The sequence below is a fragment of the Rhincodon typus genome, chromosome 4 (assembly GCF_021869965.1).
Source record: "Rhincodon typus isolate 14 chromosome 4, sRhiTyp1.1, whole genome shotgun sequence".
In the NCBI taxonomy this organism is placed as follows: Eukaryota; Metazoa; Chordata; class Chondrichthyes; order Orectolobiformes; family Rhincodontidae; genus Rhincodon; species Rhincodon typus.
The window spans coordinates 81,014,691-81,032,803 of NC_063335.1; the positions used below are offsets into that span (position 1 = coordinate 81,014,691).

At 41.5% G+C, this 18,113-nt stretch overlaps 1 protein-coding gene across 1 annotated transcript in view; it reads right to left on the reverse strand.

The window, feature by feature from the left end:
• Positions 1-18,113, reverse strand: part of LOC109910435 (matrix metalloproteinase-16) — a 210,268-nt gene that overhangs the window by 22,367 nt on the left and 169,788 nt on the right. The window contains exon 7 of the mRNA XM_020509632.2: positions 10,944-11,082. Coding sequence (XP_020365221.1) covers positions 10,944-11,082 — 139 coding nt within the window. The remainder of the gene's footprint in view (positions 1-10,943; positions 11,083-18,113) is intronic.

Sequence of the window (18,113 nt, forward strand, 5' to 3'; positions counted from 1 at the left end):
TTACCTGCATAAGTGAGTGGATCGAAGTTGGGTTGGAAATTTTTAAGGTTTAATGTCTCACCTAGCCCGACACATTCACTTTAGGAAGCTCTCGGTCTGATTTAGTTATGGAAATGCAAACGAATGATGTACCTTCATGGGGCATATAATCGCAACACTGATAGTCACAGAGTGCATGTTTGTCTGTAAAATGTTAAGGTGAAAAGCATTGTACAAATGTTTTAAAAGCACAACACTGCAGATGCCAGAAATCTGAAATAAGAACCGCAAGTGCTGGAGAAACTGAGCAGGTCTGGCAGCATCTGTGGAGAGAGAAAAACAGAGTTAAAGCTCTGAAGGTGTTCTGAAGAAGGGTTTCTGAAGAAAAATCACACTGGACTTGAAAAGCTAACTCTGTTTCTCAGCCAACAGATGCTGTCAGACCTACTTCTCCAGCACTTTCTTCAAATGTTTTAGGATTGCATTGTGTGCATTGCATCCATGGTTGTAGCTCATTTGGTACTCTGCTAAAACGGTGGTGGGGATTTTCCCATTTGAAGTTAAAGAGTGGCGGAGAGTGACTTTCATCATTCCCAAAGCTTGGGGTGAGTGATCTCACGTGATCAAACACTTCTCACCTTGTCATTTAAGGTGCATTGCTCATGAATCACATTGCAAGGGAGATGCAAGTGGCTCACCACTGGTGGAATTGCCAAGTTTCTATGGCTCTTGCCAGATACCACTTCACAGGCTGCAACCTCAAACTACCTGTCACACTCTGGTGCTTGCCTCTGAGCTCTGACCAGGTGCCAACAAAGAATCTAAGCTTTCTCCTTGGTTAATAGAGAATGATCTGGAAGTGCTGGTGGACTGGCGATGGAGAGAAGGTTGAACCGTCTTCTTTGTTGACTACAGCAACAGGCCACTACAGAGAACAAGGCAGCCTGGGCAGAGGGAACAGCATAGGTTGGTACTGTCTCCACTGTGATAATGAATGGCCAGTAGTGCTGAATGAATTGCAATGTTCTTCTACACTCAGCTTACCTCTTCATTATCTTCAACCTTGAATCAAACAACTAGGGCATTAGGAATTTCCCACTTTTCCAGCATCTCCTTGTTAGTTTGGCAGCACCTATCAGCAATCAGAGGTATTTGGCTATCAGATCCCACCCTAATACCTGCAATTGCCCCCATCACTGTTACCATTCTCTCAGCAACCCCGTACAATGGGACTCATCCCCAGTCTTCAGCTGCCTTCTTTCCCTGGGACACCATGGACTAACCCTAATGATCCTCTTAATTACTGACCAAACGCCCTTATTTCTCAGCAGGACACTAACCAACATCTTATTGCTGGACGGTTTTCAAGTGGTCACGAGGACGGACTTTGGCCCAATATCTGAACTGGAGGATCAAACAGCTGACTGGCTGTTGCCAATGCCTGGACTGGAATCAGACCATACCCATGACTGACTGTGACAGTATCTCCTGACTTACTGGAGTCCACACTCACTCCACTAAATACTTAACCCATTTGACTTTCACACATTGCCATTTTCTTCAAGCATGTGCTTTGTGAGAAGGAAGATATGAGCACAAAAATCAGGGAGAAAGTCTATGACAGATTGAAAGAAATTAGTATTGACTAAACGAGGTACTGAGTAGTCTGGCAGACATAAAATTAGATATATCCGCAGGGTCAGATGAACTGTATCCCAGGTCACTCAGTGAGGCAAGGGATGAAATAGCAGGGCCACCTGCAAAAACTTTCAATTCCCCTCTGCTCACAGGAGAGAGGTGCTGGATGACTGTAGGACAGCCAATGTGGTATTGCTATTCAAGAAGGGGGCAAGGGATAAACCAGGAAACTACAGGCAAGTCAGTCTAACATCAGTGGTGGAGAAACTATTGGAAGCAATTCTGAGGGACGGAATTAGTCTGCATTTGGAGAAAATCAAGAACAGTCAGCATTGGTTTTGTGAAGGGGATGTCATGTCTGACCAACTTGATTGAATTTTTCAAACAGGTGATCAGGTGTGTAGGTGAGGGCAATGTTTTTGATGTAATCTACTTGGACTGTATCAAGGCTTTTGATGAGGTCCCACATGGGAACCTGATTACTAAGATAAATGTCTATGGAATCTAAGGAGATTTGGCTAATTGGATCCACAGTTGGTTGAGGGTGACAGTTGAGGGAGTTTTTTCTGACTGGAAGTCTCTTCCCATTGGGGTTCCATACAGGTAAGTGTTGGGGATCCTGCAGTCTGTAGTGAATACAAATGATTTAGACTTGAATTTGGAGGGTTGATCAGTAAGTTCGCAGATGATACAAAAATTGGTGGTGTGGCAAATAGAGAGGAGGATAACCTTAGGTTAAAGGAGATACAGACGGGCTGGTCAGATGATCTGATCAGTGGCAAATGAAATTCAATCTGGATAGATGCAAGGCGATGCATTTGGGCAGGACAAAGATGGTAAGGGAGTACGTTATGTACAGAGTCATAGAGATGTACAGCATGGAAACAGGTTTTTTCGTTCAACTCGTCCATGCCAATTCTGACATCCTGAATAAATCTAGTCCCATTTGCCAATATTTGACCCATATCTCTCCAAACCCTTCCTATTCATATATCCATCCGATGCCTTTTAAATGTTGTAATTGTACCAGCCTCCATCACTTCCTCTGGTAGCTCATTCCATACATGCACCACCCTCCGGATGAAAACATTGCCCCTTAGGTCCCTTTTGGTAGGATCTTGGGAAGCACCGAGGATCACAGGGACCTTGATGTGCATGCACACTGGTTCCTCAAGGTTTCAGGACAGATGGATGTAGTGGTTAAGAAGATCTGCCTTCATTAGTTGAGGCACAGATTTTAAGAGTAGGAAGTTTATGCTGGAACTGTATAAAACATTGGTTAGGCCACAGCTAGATTACTGTGTGCAGTTTTGGAATCCACCTTACAAGAGGGATGTGATTGTACTGCAAAGGGTGCAGAGGAGTTTTACCACGATGTCCTCTGGACTGGTGAGTTTCAGTTATGAAGAGACATTGGAAACTCAGGGATTGTTTTCCTTAGAGCAGAGGAGACTAAGAGAGAACATGACTGAGATGAATACATTTATGAGGGGCATTGATAGGGTAGACACAAAGGAACTTTTCCACTTAATGGATAGATCGATGACTGGGGGCATTGAATTAAGGTAAGGGGCAAGAAATGTAGAGGTAAAACTTTTTCACCCAGAGGATGGTAGGAATTTGGAGTTTTCTGCTTGTAAGGGTGACAGAGGCAGAAACCCTCATAACATTTAAGGAACATTTATATGTGTACTTGCAATGCCAAGACATACAAGGTTGTTGGCCAAGGGCTGGAAAATACGATGTGAATAGTTAAGTGATTCTTTTTAACTAGTGTGGATGTGATGGGCTGAAGGGCCTTTTCTGTGCTGCAGATCTCTGATTCTATGACTGTATGCAGCGTGTTTGCCACGTAAGCTGCTACCACATGCTGCAAATATGATGTTGACACTGCATGGTATCATACATTGGTATGTCCACTCCTTTCTGATTGATTCACTGACAGATCACTGCTCCTCACCACCACAAGTTGCCTGTCTCCAATACACTGTGAAAGACTTTGTTCTCTAAATGGCTGGCGCTGCCATTCCACAAGCTGCAATGGCTGTTGGCAAGTCAAGCTGCGAGCCACCTGCTCTGCTTAAGCAGTTAGGGTTTTGTGACATTCAATTTCTCGTTTGTGGAGAAAAAGTTTGGAAATGCAATACTAATAGAGCGAGTTGGGCCATTAATGAGATGCAAATGTTTGGAAATAAGCTTCTCGCACCTCAAGGTTGAGATTCTAAAGTCACCATCTCAGCGATGAGAACTAAATCAGAAGCAATTTTCTCAATGTTAAGGATCTTATTTTTGGACCCTTAACTGATTAACACTTCTCACTGGCCATTATTTTTGCTCTGTCAGAGACAGGCAAACTCTTCCTGGCATGTAAACTATTTCAGAGCTATGGGAACACCAGTAATATTTCATGGAAATGGAACAGCCAGCTTGGTCAGCCCAAAGAACTACAATAACTACTCCAGGTTAGAAGAAGATATCAAGCTCAGTTAATTAATTACTGAATTAATATGGCAACAACACGGTGTATCCACCCTGATAGTCAAGGGAGGTCAGACTAGTCTCTGCTGGGCATCGATGTTCCCAGCAATCTCACTGATAGGATCAATGTTTTGTGACTACACTATATCCTCTTCCCTGTATGTAGGACCATATTCACTGGAATCCATTTTGGTGTTTTTCTTCACCACTGACCATTACGGAACGAATATATTGTGGTCCTGTGCAATTTAAATCGCTCCAACTCTGTGCCTTACAAATGAAATTGAATCATGCAAGAGAGAAAAAATGATATCCCCAGATAACGCCTTGAGAATAAAAATTGAGCTCGCAGGAGGAGAGATTTTGCACGGAGAAAAGTGCTCACCAGAATTTTTTAAAAATATATTCACTCATGGGATGTGGGCATCGCTGGCTGGCCAGCATTTATTGCCCATCCCTAGTTGCCCTTGGGAAGGCTGTGGTGAGCTGCCTTCTTGAACATTGCAGTCCACATGCTGTAGGTCCCACAATGCCAGGTGGCACGGAATTCCAGGATTTTGACCCAGGAATGGCGATATGTTTCCAAGTCAGGATGGTGCCTGGCTGGGGTGGGAAGTTGCAGGTGATGACGATGCCACGTATCTGCTGCCCTTGTCCTTTAGAAGGAAGTGGTCTTGGGTTTGGAAGGTGCTGTCCAAGGATCTTGCTTGATTGGTACCACATCCCCAAGCATTCACTCCCTCCACTATTGACACTCGGGAGTAGCATTGTGTACTATATACAAGATGCACTGCAGCAATTCTACAAGGATCCAAAATTATCTCCAATAAACACAAGTTGGAACACCGATCGGGAGGCCAACTAGCAAATGCGAATACATTGAGCTGGCTCTCACTGACAGATACACCACCGGCAGAAATGCCACTGCAAGAGTTCTGCAATGGTTTTAAATTTTCTGGATACACTTCCAGTCACAGCTGACAATATCAGACATTGGATGCAGAGAGATCCGGTTCTGGCAAAACAGAAACAGCTGGCGGTGATGGGGGAAACCAAAGGACCATCACAACCAGAATTGAAACCTTTTTGAACCCAGAGACACCAGATTACTGTAGAGGACGGCTTATTATCCTGGGGAGCAAGAGGGAATGTCTCGAGCAAAGGTGGCTGATACTGACTGAACTCCAGTCAGTGTCATCCAGCTGTTTTCAAAATGAAGATGTTGGTGAGAAGTTATGTGCAGTGGCCAGGATTAGATGCAGATATAGCTGTGTTTGAGGGGCAGTGCCCAGAGTGCCAACAAGGACAAACATTGCTGCCAACAGCTCTCCCACATTCATGGGGATGGCTGGGCAAACCAGTTACACATTGACCATGCAGGTCCTTTCATAAGTGCAATGTTCTTAGTCATTGTGGACGCCCACTCGAAGTGGCTGGGCGTGCATAGAGTTCATTCATCAAACATGGGGACAACAATAGAAAAACTGTGCACATCTTTTGCAATAGATGGACTCCCGGAAGTGTTGGTCGCAAATAATGGGCCATTGTTTACCAGCAGGGAATCTGAATATTTCTTTACGCTCAATGGTATTCGACATGTAAGGACAGCTCTATACCATCCATCATCAATGGTCTGGCAGAAAGAGCAGTCGAAACTTTGAAGGCAGGCTTAAAGAAACAGCCTACAGCTTCATTTAGTACAAAACTGTCCTGGTTCCTATTTGATTCTAGGACCACCCCTCATGCAACTACAGGAATGGCTCCAGCAGAGTTGCTAATGGGGAGAAGACTGTGCATCAGGTTAAATCTGATCTTCTGGGATCGGGGGGGCGGAGGATGAAATGGCATCAGGAATGCCAATGCTGGACACAAGACTCTGCTTAGCAAGACAGACAGTTTACGTTAGGGGACGAAGTTTGGTTTAGGAAACAGGGGAATGGCCCTGTGTGGGTAAGAGGCATGGTCGACATGAGGTCAGGTCCAGTGATGTATAAAGTTCGGGTAGGTGCAAAAATCCTGAACAAGCACATGGACCATACAGAAGGTGCAAACTCATAAATAATGTGGGAGCAAAATATGCCTGGCTCCTCAACAGCCTTTCCAACTGTTCCGGAATTTGTGGGTTCTCCCTGTCTGTCAAGCGTTGAAGATCCCTTGGAATCTGACATGGACACGGTGGATATCACTGCCTTATCACCTCAGCTACCCGACGAAGAGAATGAACTTCTTCTGAGATGCTCCAGGCACAAGCGGCGAGCTATTGTGCATTACAGCCCCCCACCCTGTCCCTGTATCAGAGGTAGAGTTGGAGGGACCTGACCTGGTGCTGAAATGCCCCAGAAGAAGCTACCAAAAACAAAGAGGCCTATGTTCTTGGACTCAGCGGGGAAGGGATGTAGTGACTGTAATGAGGTCAGCCAGGTGGACCTCATAGAATGAGTTCCCTGTTTGGAGTTGTTAATCTAGTCTAATTAGGGAACCCTGGCTTACAGATAAGAACAGGAGTATCAGACTCCCTGGTCAATCTGAGAGCTGGCTCTGAGGGAGCTGGATCAATGTCTCTCCATATGTAAATAAACGGTGACTTGTTGATGGGGAGCTCTGCACAGTTATTTCAGACTGCTTCAGATTAGTCCCCTTAAGATAATGACTATGCAGTTCAGGAGTTTTCTTATAGCTGCTCCCTCCTATAATGTGAGCCTTCTTTCAGTGGATGATTATGCACATTCCTCCTGCTCTTTCTGTCTATTTCACTGCCTTTGCTTCAGCTCTTTTCTCTCTCCTGTAAATGTCAGCAGATCCCAACAGGAATATATTGTACTGTTTCAGGTGAAAAATATGTGAACCCAGGGAAAGTGCAATGGAAACTTAAATAGGATGAAGAAATTAATTAACGTGAAAAACAGATAACTATAAATTTCACTCTCTTGAGGCTAAGAGGTTCAAAATAATGAAAGGAGTTAACAAGGGCAGACAGGGAATGTTCTCTCTAAAAAGTAAATTTGGAAGAGGGTGGCAGAATGTTTGATTTCAAACAAAGAAACAGAAAAGAAAATCTATTTTTGTCACAAGCTTATGTATATCGTAGTAGGCACTGTGTTGGAAGATAAGAAATGCAAAGTCATTTGAGGTACTTAATGAGAAGAAACTAATTATGTGAGAAGAAAGTGTATTGAGGGATTACGTAGAAAAAAAAGGAGTAAAATGGCATTAGTTTCCATGATTAATAAAAGTGACAGATTGGTCTTATGGGCAGAATTGTCTCTAAACCTTTTATTCCCTTTAAATTAATGTTAAAAGACCATTTTATGTAAAATTCAATTTACTGTAAAATCCTGTTTACGAGATTAAAGCTTCATGTAGGTTTATTTGCAAGCTTTACAGCACCATTTAATGATTTTCCTGGCTACCCTAATGTAACTTCTATATTATAGCGATATTAAAGTCCTAATGTTAACATAACCTAGATTATGAAACTAGAATTAAGTCAGATACTCTCTGTAAAATTTACGCTCTAATTAAGTCAAAATCAGAGAATCATAGAATCCCTACAGTGTGGTAACAGGCCATTCAGCCCAGCGAGTCCACACTGACACACCGAAGAGCATCCCACCCCTCCATCCCATTTCCCACCCTCGAAACTACGGGCAATTTAGCATGGCTAATCCACCTGACCCGCAAAACTTGGGAAAAATCACTTGGACATAAAATGGGAGTCTGAATCAAAAACACATCACTATTAATCAGGTGCATTAGGTTGAAATTGAAAACATTTTTGACTATATTTGCACTTTTTAGGGTAATTCACAGAACTCATGTTCCAAGCTGGATGTGCTGTTTTTCAAATAACTAGATATTGGAGAATCTGAAACAAAAACAGAAATTGCTGGAGAAACTCAGCAGGTCTGGCAGCATCTATGGGAAGAAAGTGGAGTTAGTGTTTAGAGTCCAATGGCTCTTCATCAGAACTGGAGAATCTAAGTTTTGAATGTTTAGCATGTCAACCTTTGCACCAGGAACACACAATACAATACTATGTTGTATTCTAAAATATGATAATACAACTGCAATCCATGGTAGGGAGAAGCAGAAAACACAGGAGCACCCATGACTCATTCTCTTCATTTATCTCAACTTTCTGACCTTCTTTCCTTAAAGGTTGCTGGGATGTGAATCTACTGCCATTAGCAACCGACACTTTAAATGGACAATCTTCATGTGTTAGCCAAAACAATAGAAAGGATTGTCAAGTCACAACCACCCTATTCACACCGAGGGATCAAAATTGTTTCAATAGTTGAAGAGCCAGGAATCTGAGGCTAGAGCGTTAGAAGGGTTTGAGGTCCAGATCAAAGGCAGGTACCAGACCACTTAGGACTGTGCCAGTTCTCCACCCGATCCTGATGCTGAGATCAGCTCAGGGCTGGATCAACTGTCTGCTGGCAAGCAACAGGCAGCCAATTTAGTATAATTACATGTGGCCTGTTAAGGCTCCATTTCCGAACCAATTGGCATTTCTGGTTGGTAATGAAGGCAGACCACAGTGGACTGTGTTCAACAGTTGAGTGCAGGACTAGAGAATTTTTGCCGTGTTCTGCGGGGAGGGGTTGTATGGGTAGAAGAGGAGGCTTGGTACATGGCATCAAATGAGTGACTCCTTCACTTGCTCCATAATTGATGTTGGGACACAGCTTGCTCCCTCCAGGATGAGGGTCAGGCAGCTCTGGCATTTTGAATAAGGATCTTATTGCATCCCCCTGTCCTTGTCCCAGAATGTCTGCATCCTCATAGCAGCAACTCCCACCTCAGCTGCCAGGTGGCCAGCCACCAACTGCTGCAGAGCTTTCTCATTGGTCTGCTAGTATCAAGAGACTTTCCTCCATTCAAGATTAGGTGCTGAATCTGTGTTTGTGACAGATTGAAAATTGTGGTGGATGTCTCTAAAGCACATGCACATTTTGTGTAGATTTTAATCTAGGTGACGGGAGCTCCTGCCAGAACCAGGTAACACTGAAATATCAGTTAACCAGGGTCGACTGATGTGTCACAAACACTTTGTATCTCTCCAGCTCCATCAATGCTATTTTCATCTCTGCATACCAGGGTATAGCAAATTGGAGTCATCATTAATGGGATCATCAGCTATAGTCAACAAAAGTCAGATACAGGTAGCCATGCATTTTTAACCCAAGTCACTAGTTTGATTTGAAGGTAAAAGCAGTCATTTGGTAGCAGTGAACTTGAACAGTGACAAAAAAGAGATTTTGGTTTTGAAGATTTTCATTTTGCACTCACCAGGCCATTTTGCAAGAACACAAATTCATGGAGAAAACCAACATTTATGAGTTAGGAGAAAGTGCTGATTGGTTGACAAGTGGACCCTGCCTGCTGGAGGCATTGCCATAGAAGCGCACAATGCATCACACTGCGGGCTCAACTGACTATTCTAATTTATTTGACAATGTGACTCGTCACAAATTATCCAGCACTTGAGGGGATATAAAATCTTTAAATGGGTTAGGTGTACATGAGTGACAGCTTGTAAAACTTGTCTGAAGTTTAATTTGCTTCCATTTCTATATGGGTCTGAAGTCTACCCAAAGTGGATACTGAATGAATGGCTTAATGAGGTATTGATGACATAGGGATAGGGTGAGAGGCATGGACTTGGCATGGAGTATGAGGTGTCATGTGCAGGGGGTGGGGAGGAACGTTAACAGGTGAGGCTAGTGGCTTGTACACAAGTGAAATCTCAGAGAACAAAGGCAGACTTCCAAAACTGCTTAGCTCAGCACTTGACTTCTTCTGGGGCCACCTCTGAATAGTCACACCCATGCCCCACACTCCCAAACCCACAGTGAAAATCATGCATATGGGAGTCATTTCCAAGGAGATAAAAATTTCCTGACTTGAGCTTCCTGCCTTGATGGCATAAATCTGGCCATTAATATCCTTGCTACTACGTTCACTGCAAAAGTTTTGCATGCTCCTCAAAGTGGTGATTTCTTTCATTTCTGTTGCTTTGTTTCCCAGATTTTAAAGGGGGCATCATAGGTCCTTCATTTTTGGCTGCCTTTGTAGATTGCCTGCTGACAGATTGGAACAGGATTCATGCTTCCAGTTTGCAGAGTTAGTACAAATAAGATTTGGCAACAAAAATGATCGAATATCAGCATCTTCTTTGAACAGCCTCTTGAAATCCTATACATAAACCTCAGACAACAGATCTTATTTTAATGTCTTTCTGAACTGGTGTGAGTCACAATATCATTTTATGTCATGCATCAAAGCACTGAGGCAATTGAAAAAAAAATTACTTTTCTTGATTGTAGCTTGCTCTACTCAAGAGAATAATTCAATATATCAGTTTTACATAAGGTTCAGTTCTGAATTGTAATACTATAAGTTTTGTAAGTGACAACAGGGTCAAACCAAATAATCAATTGTCTGATAAATGACAATTTCTTCGGTCTTTGACCGCAGTCAGATTTGATTAATAAGTGACAAATGATTTGATTAATAAATTAAGTGCTTTACATCATACACCTGGAAATTAATATCTTGTGCAATATAAGACTAAACTTAGCATAAATTCATTTCTTAAATATGTTTAGCCTTTAAAATTTAATTTTCATTAACACAATTTTTTAAAAATGGGTTAACATGAAATTAAATAGCAAATGGTTACTAAATAAATATCTTTCTAGAGCATACAATGTTTAAAAAGGAACAGTTTCTGTTCATTGTTGACAGCACAATTTCTTTTTGCATAAAACAAAATCACTGAGGATGCTTGAAATCTGAAACAAAAATTACTTTTTTGCTCTGTGACAAAATTTCACACTCACCTTTAAAAAACACAAATTTCCCATCAGGCCGTTCATAGACTGCATCAATGTTTGAAGGCAAACCCCTCCAGAAATAAGCAATCTGCATGGGGTAACCATCCAGAACTTTATTGTTTCGAACACGCCAAAACCAATGGTCCTGCAATGGGAGAGCACACTGGTTATATTTGTTGTTCTGCAGCATTTGCGTCTACTGTTTACATTTGTGTACATTTACACATGGCACCAATTGTGGATGATGGTAAACGGGTGGCTTAGCTAATCTCACCAGCTTGCTGCTGGGGCAGGTGAGGTATTTTTCTGGGTGGCTATTCCTAATACACTTGTGGCATTGGACAACTCTACTGTGTAGGGATTGTAGCTATAATGTGGAGGTGCTGGTATTGGACTGAGGTGGACAAAGTCAGAAGTCACATGACATCAGGGTATAGTCCAATGGGTTTATTTGAAATCACACAAGTTTTCGGAGATGAAGTGACCTGATGAGGGAGCAACTCTCCGAAAGCTTGTAATTTCAAATAAATCTGTCAGTCTATAACTTAGTGTTGTGTAACATCTGACTGTGTAGGGACTGACTGAGGTAGTTTGCTGCCATTAATCCTACTTTGTCTTAGGTCTATCAAGTGGTGGACAATGAACCACTTTATAGTATCTACAGAAGAGGCACTCTTCTTACACAGTAAAAGGATTTGTTGCGTGATAGCAATCAGCGCAACTACATTGGTCAGGCATAATTCTGCACACATTAAGTCTGAAAGCTAGAGTAAAACTTCTTATCTCTACCCATAAGCTGTGTGTCACATTAGTAGAATATTGAAATCAATGTCACATTGCACTTTTCAGATCTAATATCAAATATGAAGATATAAGTAGGCATTGGCCATTTTGCCGATTTGAGTGACATTCTAGATCATGATTGATCATCTCCTCAATGCGGTTTTCCCACACACTATCCTCAAATCCTTTCGTATCATTCGTTTCCAGAAACCTATAGATTTCTGCCTTGAACCTACGAAATGGTTGAAGGTTCACTATCTTTTGAGTGAAGGAATTCCTTCTCATCTCAGTCTGTAATGGCCTACCTCTTAGGCTGAGATCGTATTTCTTGGTTTTCAAGTCACCAGTCAGGGAAAATATCCTATCTATATCTACTCAGTAGTTCCCTGTATGAATTTTGCAAATTTTAATGAGATTACCTCTAATTCTTCAAAATTATATCTCTCTCATAAGACAACCTTATCATCCCAGGAATTCACTTGGTGAGGCTCTGGTGCATTCCCTCAACAGTAGCTACATCCTTCGATAAATAAAGTGACTAAAACTGTACATAATACTTCAAGTGAGGTACAATTGTCTCGAGACATCTTTGCTTCTGTACTCACATCCCCTTGAAATACCAGATGCCTAATTGCATGCTGCACCTGCATGTTAGCATTTAGTGACTCATGCTTAAAGATACCCAGATCCTTTTGTACACATTCTCATTTCCCAATCTCTCGCCATTTAAGAACTATTCTGCCTTTCAGTTTCTTTCAACCAAATAATAAGGTCCTATTTATTTACATTATAATTCCACCCGCCATGTTCCCTATTTGGTTAGCCTGTCCAAGTTCTCTTAGATCCTCCTTGCACCCTATCACAACTTAAGTTCTCATCCAATTTGGTGTCATCAGCAAATTGGAAAGTTTTACAATTTGTCCTCACACCCAAATCCTGTATACAGATTGTAAACATTTGTATACCGAGCACTGATCCTTGTCGGTCCTCACTAGCAATAGCCCGTCATGCTGAGAATTAGCTGTTTATTCTGCCTATTTACTTTTTCTTATTGAGCAATTCTCAATCCATATCCATGCACTCTCATTTTATTTACTAACCTCCTACGTAGGACCTTCTCAAAAGCCTTCCGAAAATCCAACTTCACCACATCTGCTGGTTCTCCTTTCTCTACAATACAAGTAACATCCTCCAACAAGTTTTTTTTTTCAAACGTTATTTCCCTTTCTTCAATCCATTTGACTTTGCCCAATTTTGCCAAATCTCAAACTAACAGCTCTGTACTTCTTCACTCTCCCTCGCTTCTTAAAAGGTAAGGTTACATTTGCTGTCCTCCAGTCAGCAGGAACATCTCCAGAGAAACAACCACCAATGCATCCACTTGCTCAATTGCTACTTCCTTCAACACTCTGGGATGACGCTGATCTCATTTAGGAGATTTATCAACCCTCAATCGAGCAAATTTTTCATGTACTAATGTACTCTTTACTAATTCTAGTTTCTTTTAGTGCATAACTACACAAATCTCTTCGTTGTCTCGCATTTCAGGAAGGTTTTCTGCATCTTCTTTCATGCAGACAACTGCAAAGTGACTTTAGCTCTCCACCGTGTCTCTGTTCTCCAGAATAAATTCTCCTGTTCCGACTTGTAATGGGCCCACATTTATCCGTGCTAATCTTTCTCTTTTCACATATCAATAAGTTATTCGACTCTACCTTTATGTTCCTCATTAGCTTGCATTCATATCTATTTACCCTTTCTTCATCAGTTTCTTGGCCCTCCTTTGCTGCGCACTAAATTGCTCTCAATCCTCAGACTTACCACTATTTCTGGCATTCTTTTAAGCTACCTCCTCTGATCTAATGTAATCTTTAACTACTTTTGTTAATTGTAATTGAGTAACATTTCTGTTTGGGTGTTTGTGCCTTACGACATGAATATCTCTTGTAGAGCTTGTATTTCTTGAAATACTAACCATTGCCTATCAACTGTCAAACCTTTTGGATATTTTCCTACTCCATTAAAGGCAACTTGCCCCTCACATCCTCACAGTTTCCCTTGCTCAGGTTTAAGGCCCTAGTTTCAGAATGTCTGGTGTACTAATGTAAAATTAAATTTTTTTATGGTCATTATTCCCCCAAGTCTCCTTTATAGCATGGTATTAATTTCTCTTCTTAATTCATAAGATCAAAGTGAAAATAGCACCAATTCCTAGATGGGTCTTCAGGATACTGTTCTAGAAACAAATCTCAAACAAAGCAATTGTGCTGACTTGCTCAATTCAGTCTACATGTAAGTTGAAGTTGTCCATTATTATTACATTACCTATATTACATGCATCCCTAATTTCCTGATTTACACCATGCCAACACCAGTACTATATTTGTTTTATTTGTTTACGGAATGTGTACACCACTGGCTAGGCCAGTATTTAGTGCCCATCTCTACTTGTCCAGAGGCAGTTAAGAGTCAATGACATTGCTGTAGGTCTGAAGTCACATGTAGGCCAGACCAGGTAAGGATGGCAGATTTCCTTCCCTGAAGGACATTAATGAACTAGATAGGTTTTAACAACAATTGACAATGGTTACATGATCACCATTCGGCAAACTCTTTAACAAATTCAGATTTCACCATTTGCCATGGTGGAATTGAAATCCATGTCCCCAGAATATCAGGCAATGCTTATTGATTGCCAGACCAGTGATATTCCCATTATGCCACCATCTCCCCCTGATATTCCATTAACAACTCCAACCAATGTTTACCTCCACTTGTTATTTCTTAGTTTCATTCAAACTGATTCCACATCTTAATCCTTGAATTGAAAATCCTCCTTTATTGATGCTATCCTTTCTCAAAAGTGTTACCACATCTCCTTTTCCTTTTTGTCTATCCCTCCCAAGAATGTCCATAGTATCATAGAATCACTACAGTGTGGAAGCAGGCCATTCGTTCCGCCCAGTCCGTACCAACCCTCCGAACAGCATCCCACCTAGGCCCATGCCCCCCAACCCTATCCCTGTAACCCTGCATTTTCCATGGCTAATCCACCTAGCCTACACATCCCTGAACACTACTGGCACTTTAGCATGACCAATCTACCTAACCTGCACATCTTTCGACTGTGGGAGGAAACCAGAGAATCTGGACGAAACCCACACAGACATGGGGACAATGTGCAAACTCCACACAGACAGTCGCCTGAGGGTAGAATCTCTAGAATGCCTTTAATTCAGGCTTTTTAACATTGTCCTCCAGTTTGATTTTATTTATGGTTTCCATTGTGTTGTCTGTGTTCTATTTTTTCTTAATACTCTCTTTTTAACCTACTTTACTTCTCTTGAATCTGAACTCACTCTTAAATGTCCATCCCCCGCCAACATGATTTAAACCCTCTAAGGCTACTAACGGACCATCCTACGATAATGTTTGCCAAGATGTAACCTGTTCATCTTATACCTGTCCCAGAATATTTCCTAATGCCTTAACCAGACACTCTTTCTTCTAGAGATAGTAGGAACTGCAGATGCTAGAGAATCTGAGATGACAAGGTGTAGAGCTGGATGAACACAGCAGGCCTTTCTGAAGAAGGGTCTAGGCCCGAAACGTCAGCCTTCCTGCTCCTCTAATGCTGCTTGGCCTGCTGTGTTCATCCAGCTCTACAGCTTGTTATCTCACTCCTTCTTCTACACCAGTTTTCCAGCTACATCCTTGTTTGCTCAATTCTCCTGTTTCTGTGGTTACCAGCATGTGGGACTGGGAGTAATCCTGAGATTACTGCTTTCGAATTCTGCTTTTCAATCTCCTTCCTAGCATTTTGAAGGTTTGCTTTCAAGACCTCAACCCCCTTCCTACCTATGTCATTGGAAGTGGTACGGACCATGATCTCTGGTTGTGAATCTCCCACAGCCATACTGTGACATGCTTGACTCTAGCACCAAAGAGGTAACACACCATCCCAGGGTCATGATTCTGGTCACAGAAATGCCAATTTGTTCTCCAAGCTAACATAAGCCCCCTTCAATAGTACTCTTCTGCCTTTTGTCTTGTACAGCTGAGCCAGTCATAGTGCCACTGGCTTGGCTCTGACTGCACTCCATTACACTCATATTCAAAGCAGAAAACCAACTTGAGAGTGAAATCATCCCAGTGGACTCATATGCTAGCTGCTGGTTCTCGAGCTGCCTGGTAGTAACCTATTTCTTAGTTGCCTGCACACCTCTATACAATGGTGACAGCACCTCCCTAAGTGTGCTATTGTTTTCTGCCTCACAGATGCACAACAGTGAGTCCAGGGCAGTTCCAGTTTTGAAACCCAGGGCACAAGCTTGTGCAGATAGTGCACTTCATGTGCTTATCTTGGACACTTGACGCATCCATGATATGCCATTTTTGATGAACCATATATTTTACTCTGTTGAGCAGATCTGCCATATATTAAATGTTCCAACTACTTATTACAAGTAAAATACAAGATTACTCCGCAATAGCTCTTTCCACAGCACCATAGCAGGACCCAAGTACTGGATGGTGAAGAAGGTCAATAAAATAGGGGAATAAATGCATCTTCTCTCCAATTCACCAAACTCACTATTCTCTAAGCCAATATAGGGTGGAGCTGGAGAAATACAGCATGTCAGGCAGCATCAGAGGGGCAGGAGAGTCGAGGTTTTTGGCCAGGACCTTTCATCGGGACACAGCCTGACCTGCTGTGTTCCTCCAGCTCCACACTTTATTGACTTTGACTCCAGCATCTGCAGTTCTTGCTATCTCACTATTCTCTAAGCTCACCCTACAAAATCTGCACTCCACTTGGAAGCTGCTCAGAGATTTCTGTATTATCTCTGTATTTATACCCCTTGCGGGCAGAGTGCAAGAACTAGACTGAACCAGTTCACCTGCTTAACTCACCAGCCATGCTCCTGAAAAGCTCATTTACTCTGTCTAAGTCTGGGGGAAATTGTTTCATGTTCTTACCTTACTTTAATTTCTATCCCATAAATATGCTAGTAATAGACTGCTCTTTTATAATGACGTTGCCACTTAATAACTCGCCACTCACCACATTCAACATCAGGTCAGGTCAAATTACCCACAAGAATAGGGAATACATGAAACAGAGCTACAAGGTTACAGTCAGGTTCTTTATTCTGTGCATACAATATCTCTGATATAAAAACATAAAATGCTGCTTTGGCTGCTACTGTGGAAAGGAAGAAACTGTGGTAGTTCAAAGACCTTTCAAACTAATTCAACAAACCTTTTATTTCTCCTCCTTTCTTTTTCCACCCTATTCAAATGCCTGCCTATTTTTTAGCTTTCATTTGAGATGAGAAATTTACTGTTCACAGATACTGATTTGCTCTATAGTTTTACTGTTTCGGTTTTGTTTCCACTGTATAAATGTATTTTACAGAGTTTATTCCTTGTTAAAAATCCTTATCAAAAATATGCCAATTACTATGTCAATTACTTTCATTAATAAATTACAACTAAGAAAATGTACCATGAAAGAAACTACAAGGAAAGCGGATAGTGAATAAGCCAAACACTGAGGAGGGATTTCCATTCAAATTGCTATCTTTCAAAACTTCAATTTTGATTTTGATAATGTAAAAAGATGTGTTATAGATGCAAGCCCATATTATATACCTTTTCTGAATTTCTTTCCATGAACTTTCTAATTTTACAATGTCACCGAAAGCTTAAATTACCCTACTCTACTTTGAAAAAGTGATAAATGACAGAATTTTGAATATTTCTTATATGAGATATTTCAGCACTGCAATTTGCAGCTTTTGTTCATGAAGGGCTAATAGAGAGCTTGACAACTAATTTTCTCAGAGACCACATAGCATTGACAGCATTACTTTATCACCACAAGTACGATTTTACAACGCTTTTTACAGTCCTTCACAGGTCGTATTTGTATTGCTACAAATCTCTCAAAAAGCCTTTTAAAGATTTGTTAGAGAATTATTACAAAAGAAACCTGAGTGGTTTCTATTCAGCATTAGCTGCACTTTTCTGTCTTTAGCTACTATAAGACTGTCATCATCAAACATCATACTGTCATCCTACGATACAGAGGGCAGGAAGGGCTAGGAAGCCAGTATCTCCATGATCATCCTCAAACATAAACACAGTTGATTGATTGTGCTTTGAAAAAATTTGGGAACATTTATTCATATAATACCACTTCAGTTGGTGCTGCACATAGGTTGTGTTGAATTTAATGCTGCCTTTGGAAGACAGCGATCAGGAGGGAAGATCAAATCATTCTGATTAATGAGGATGATCTTATTGACAAAACTGAGGGCCTCAGTTTGCAACCACTGGTATTCTACCAGCACCACAGTGGGATCTACACCACATTGGGAGACTGCAATA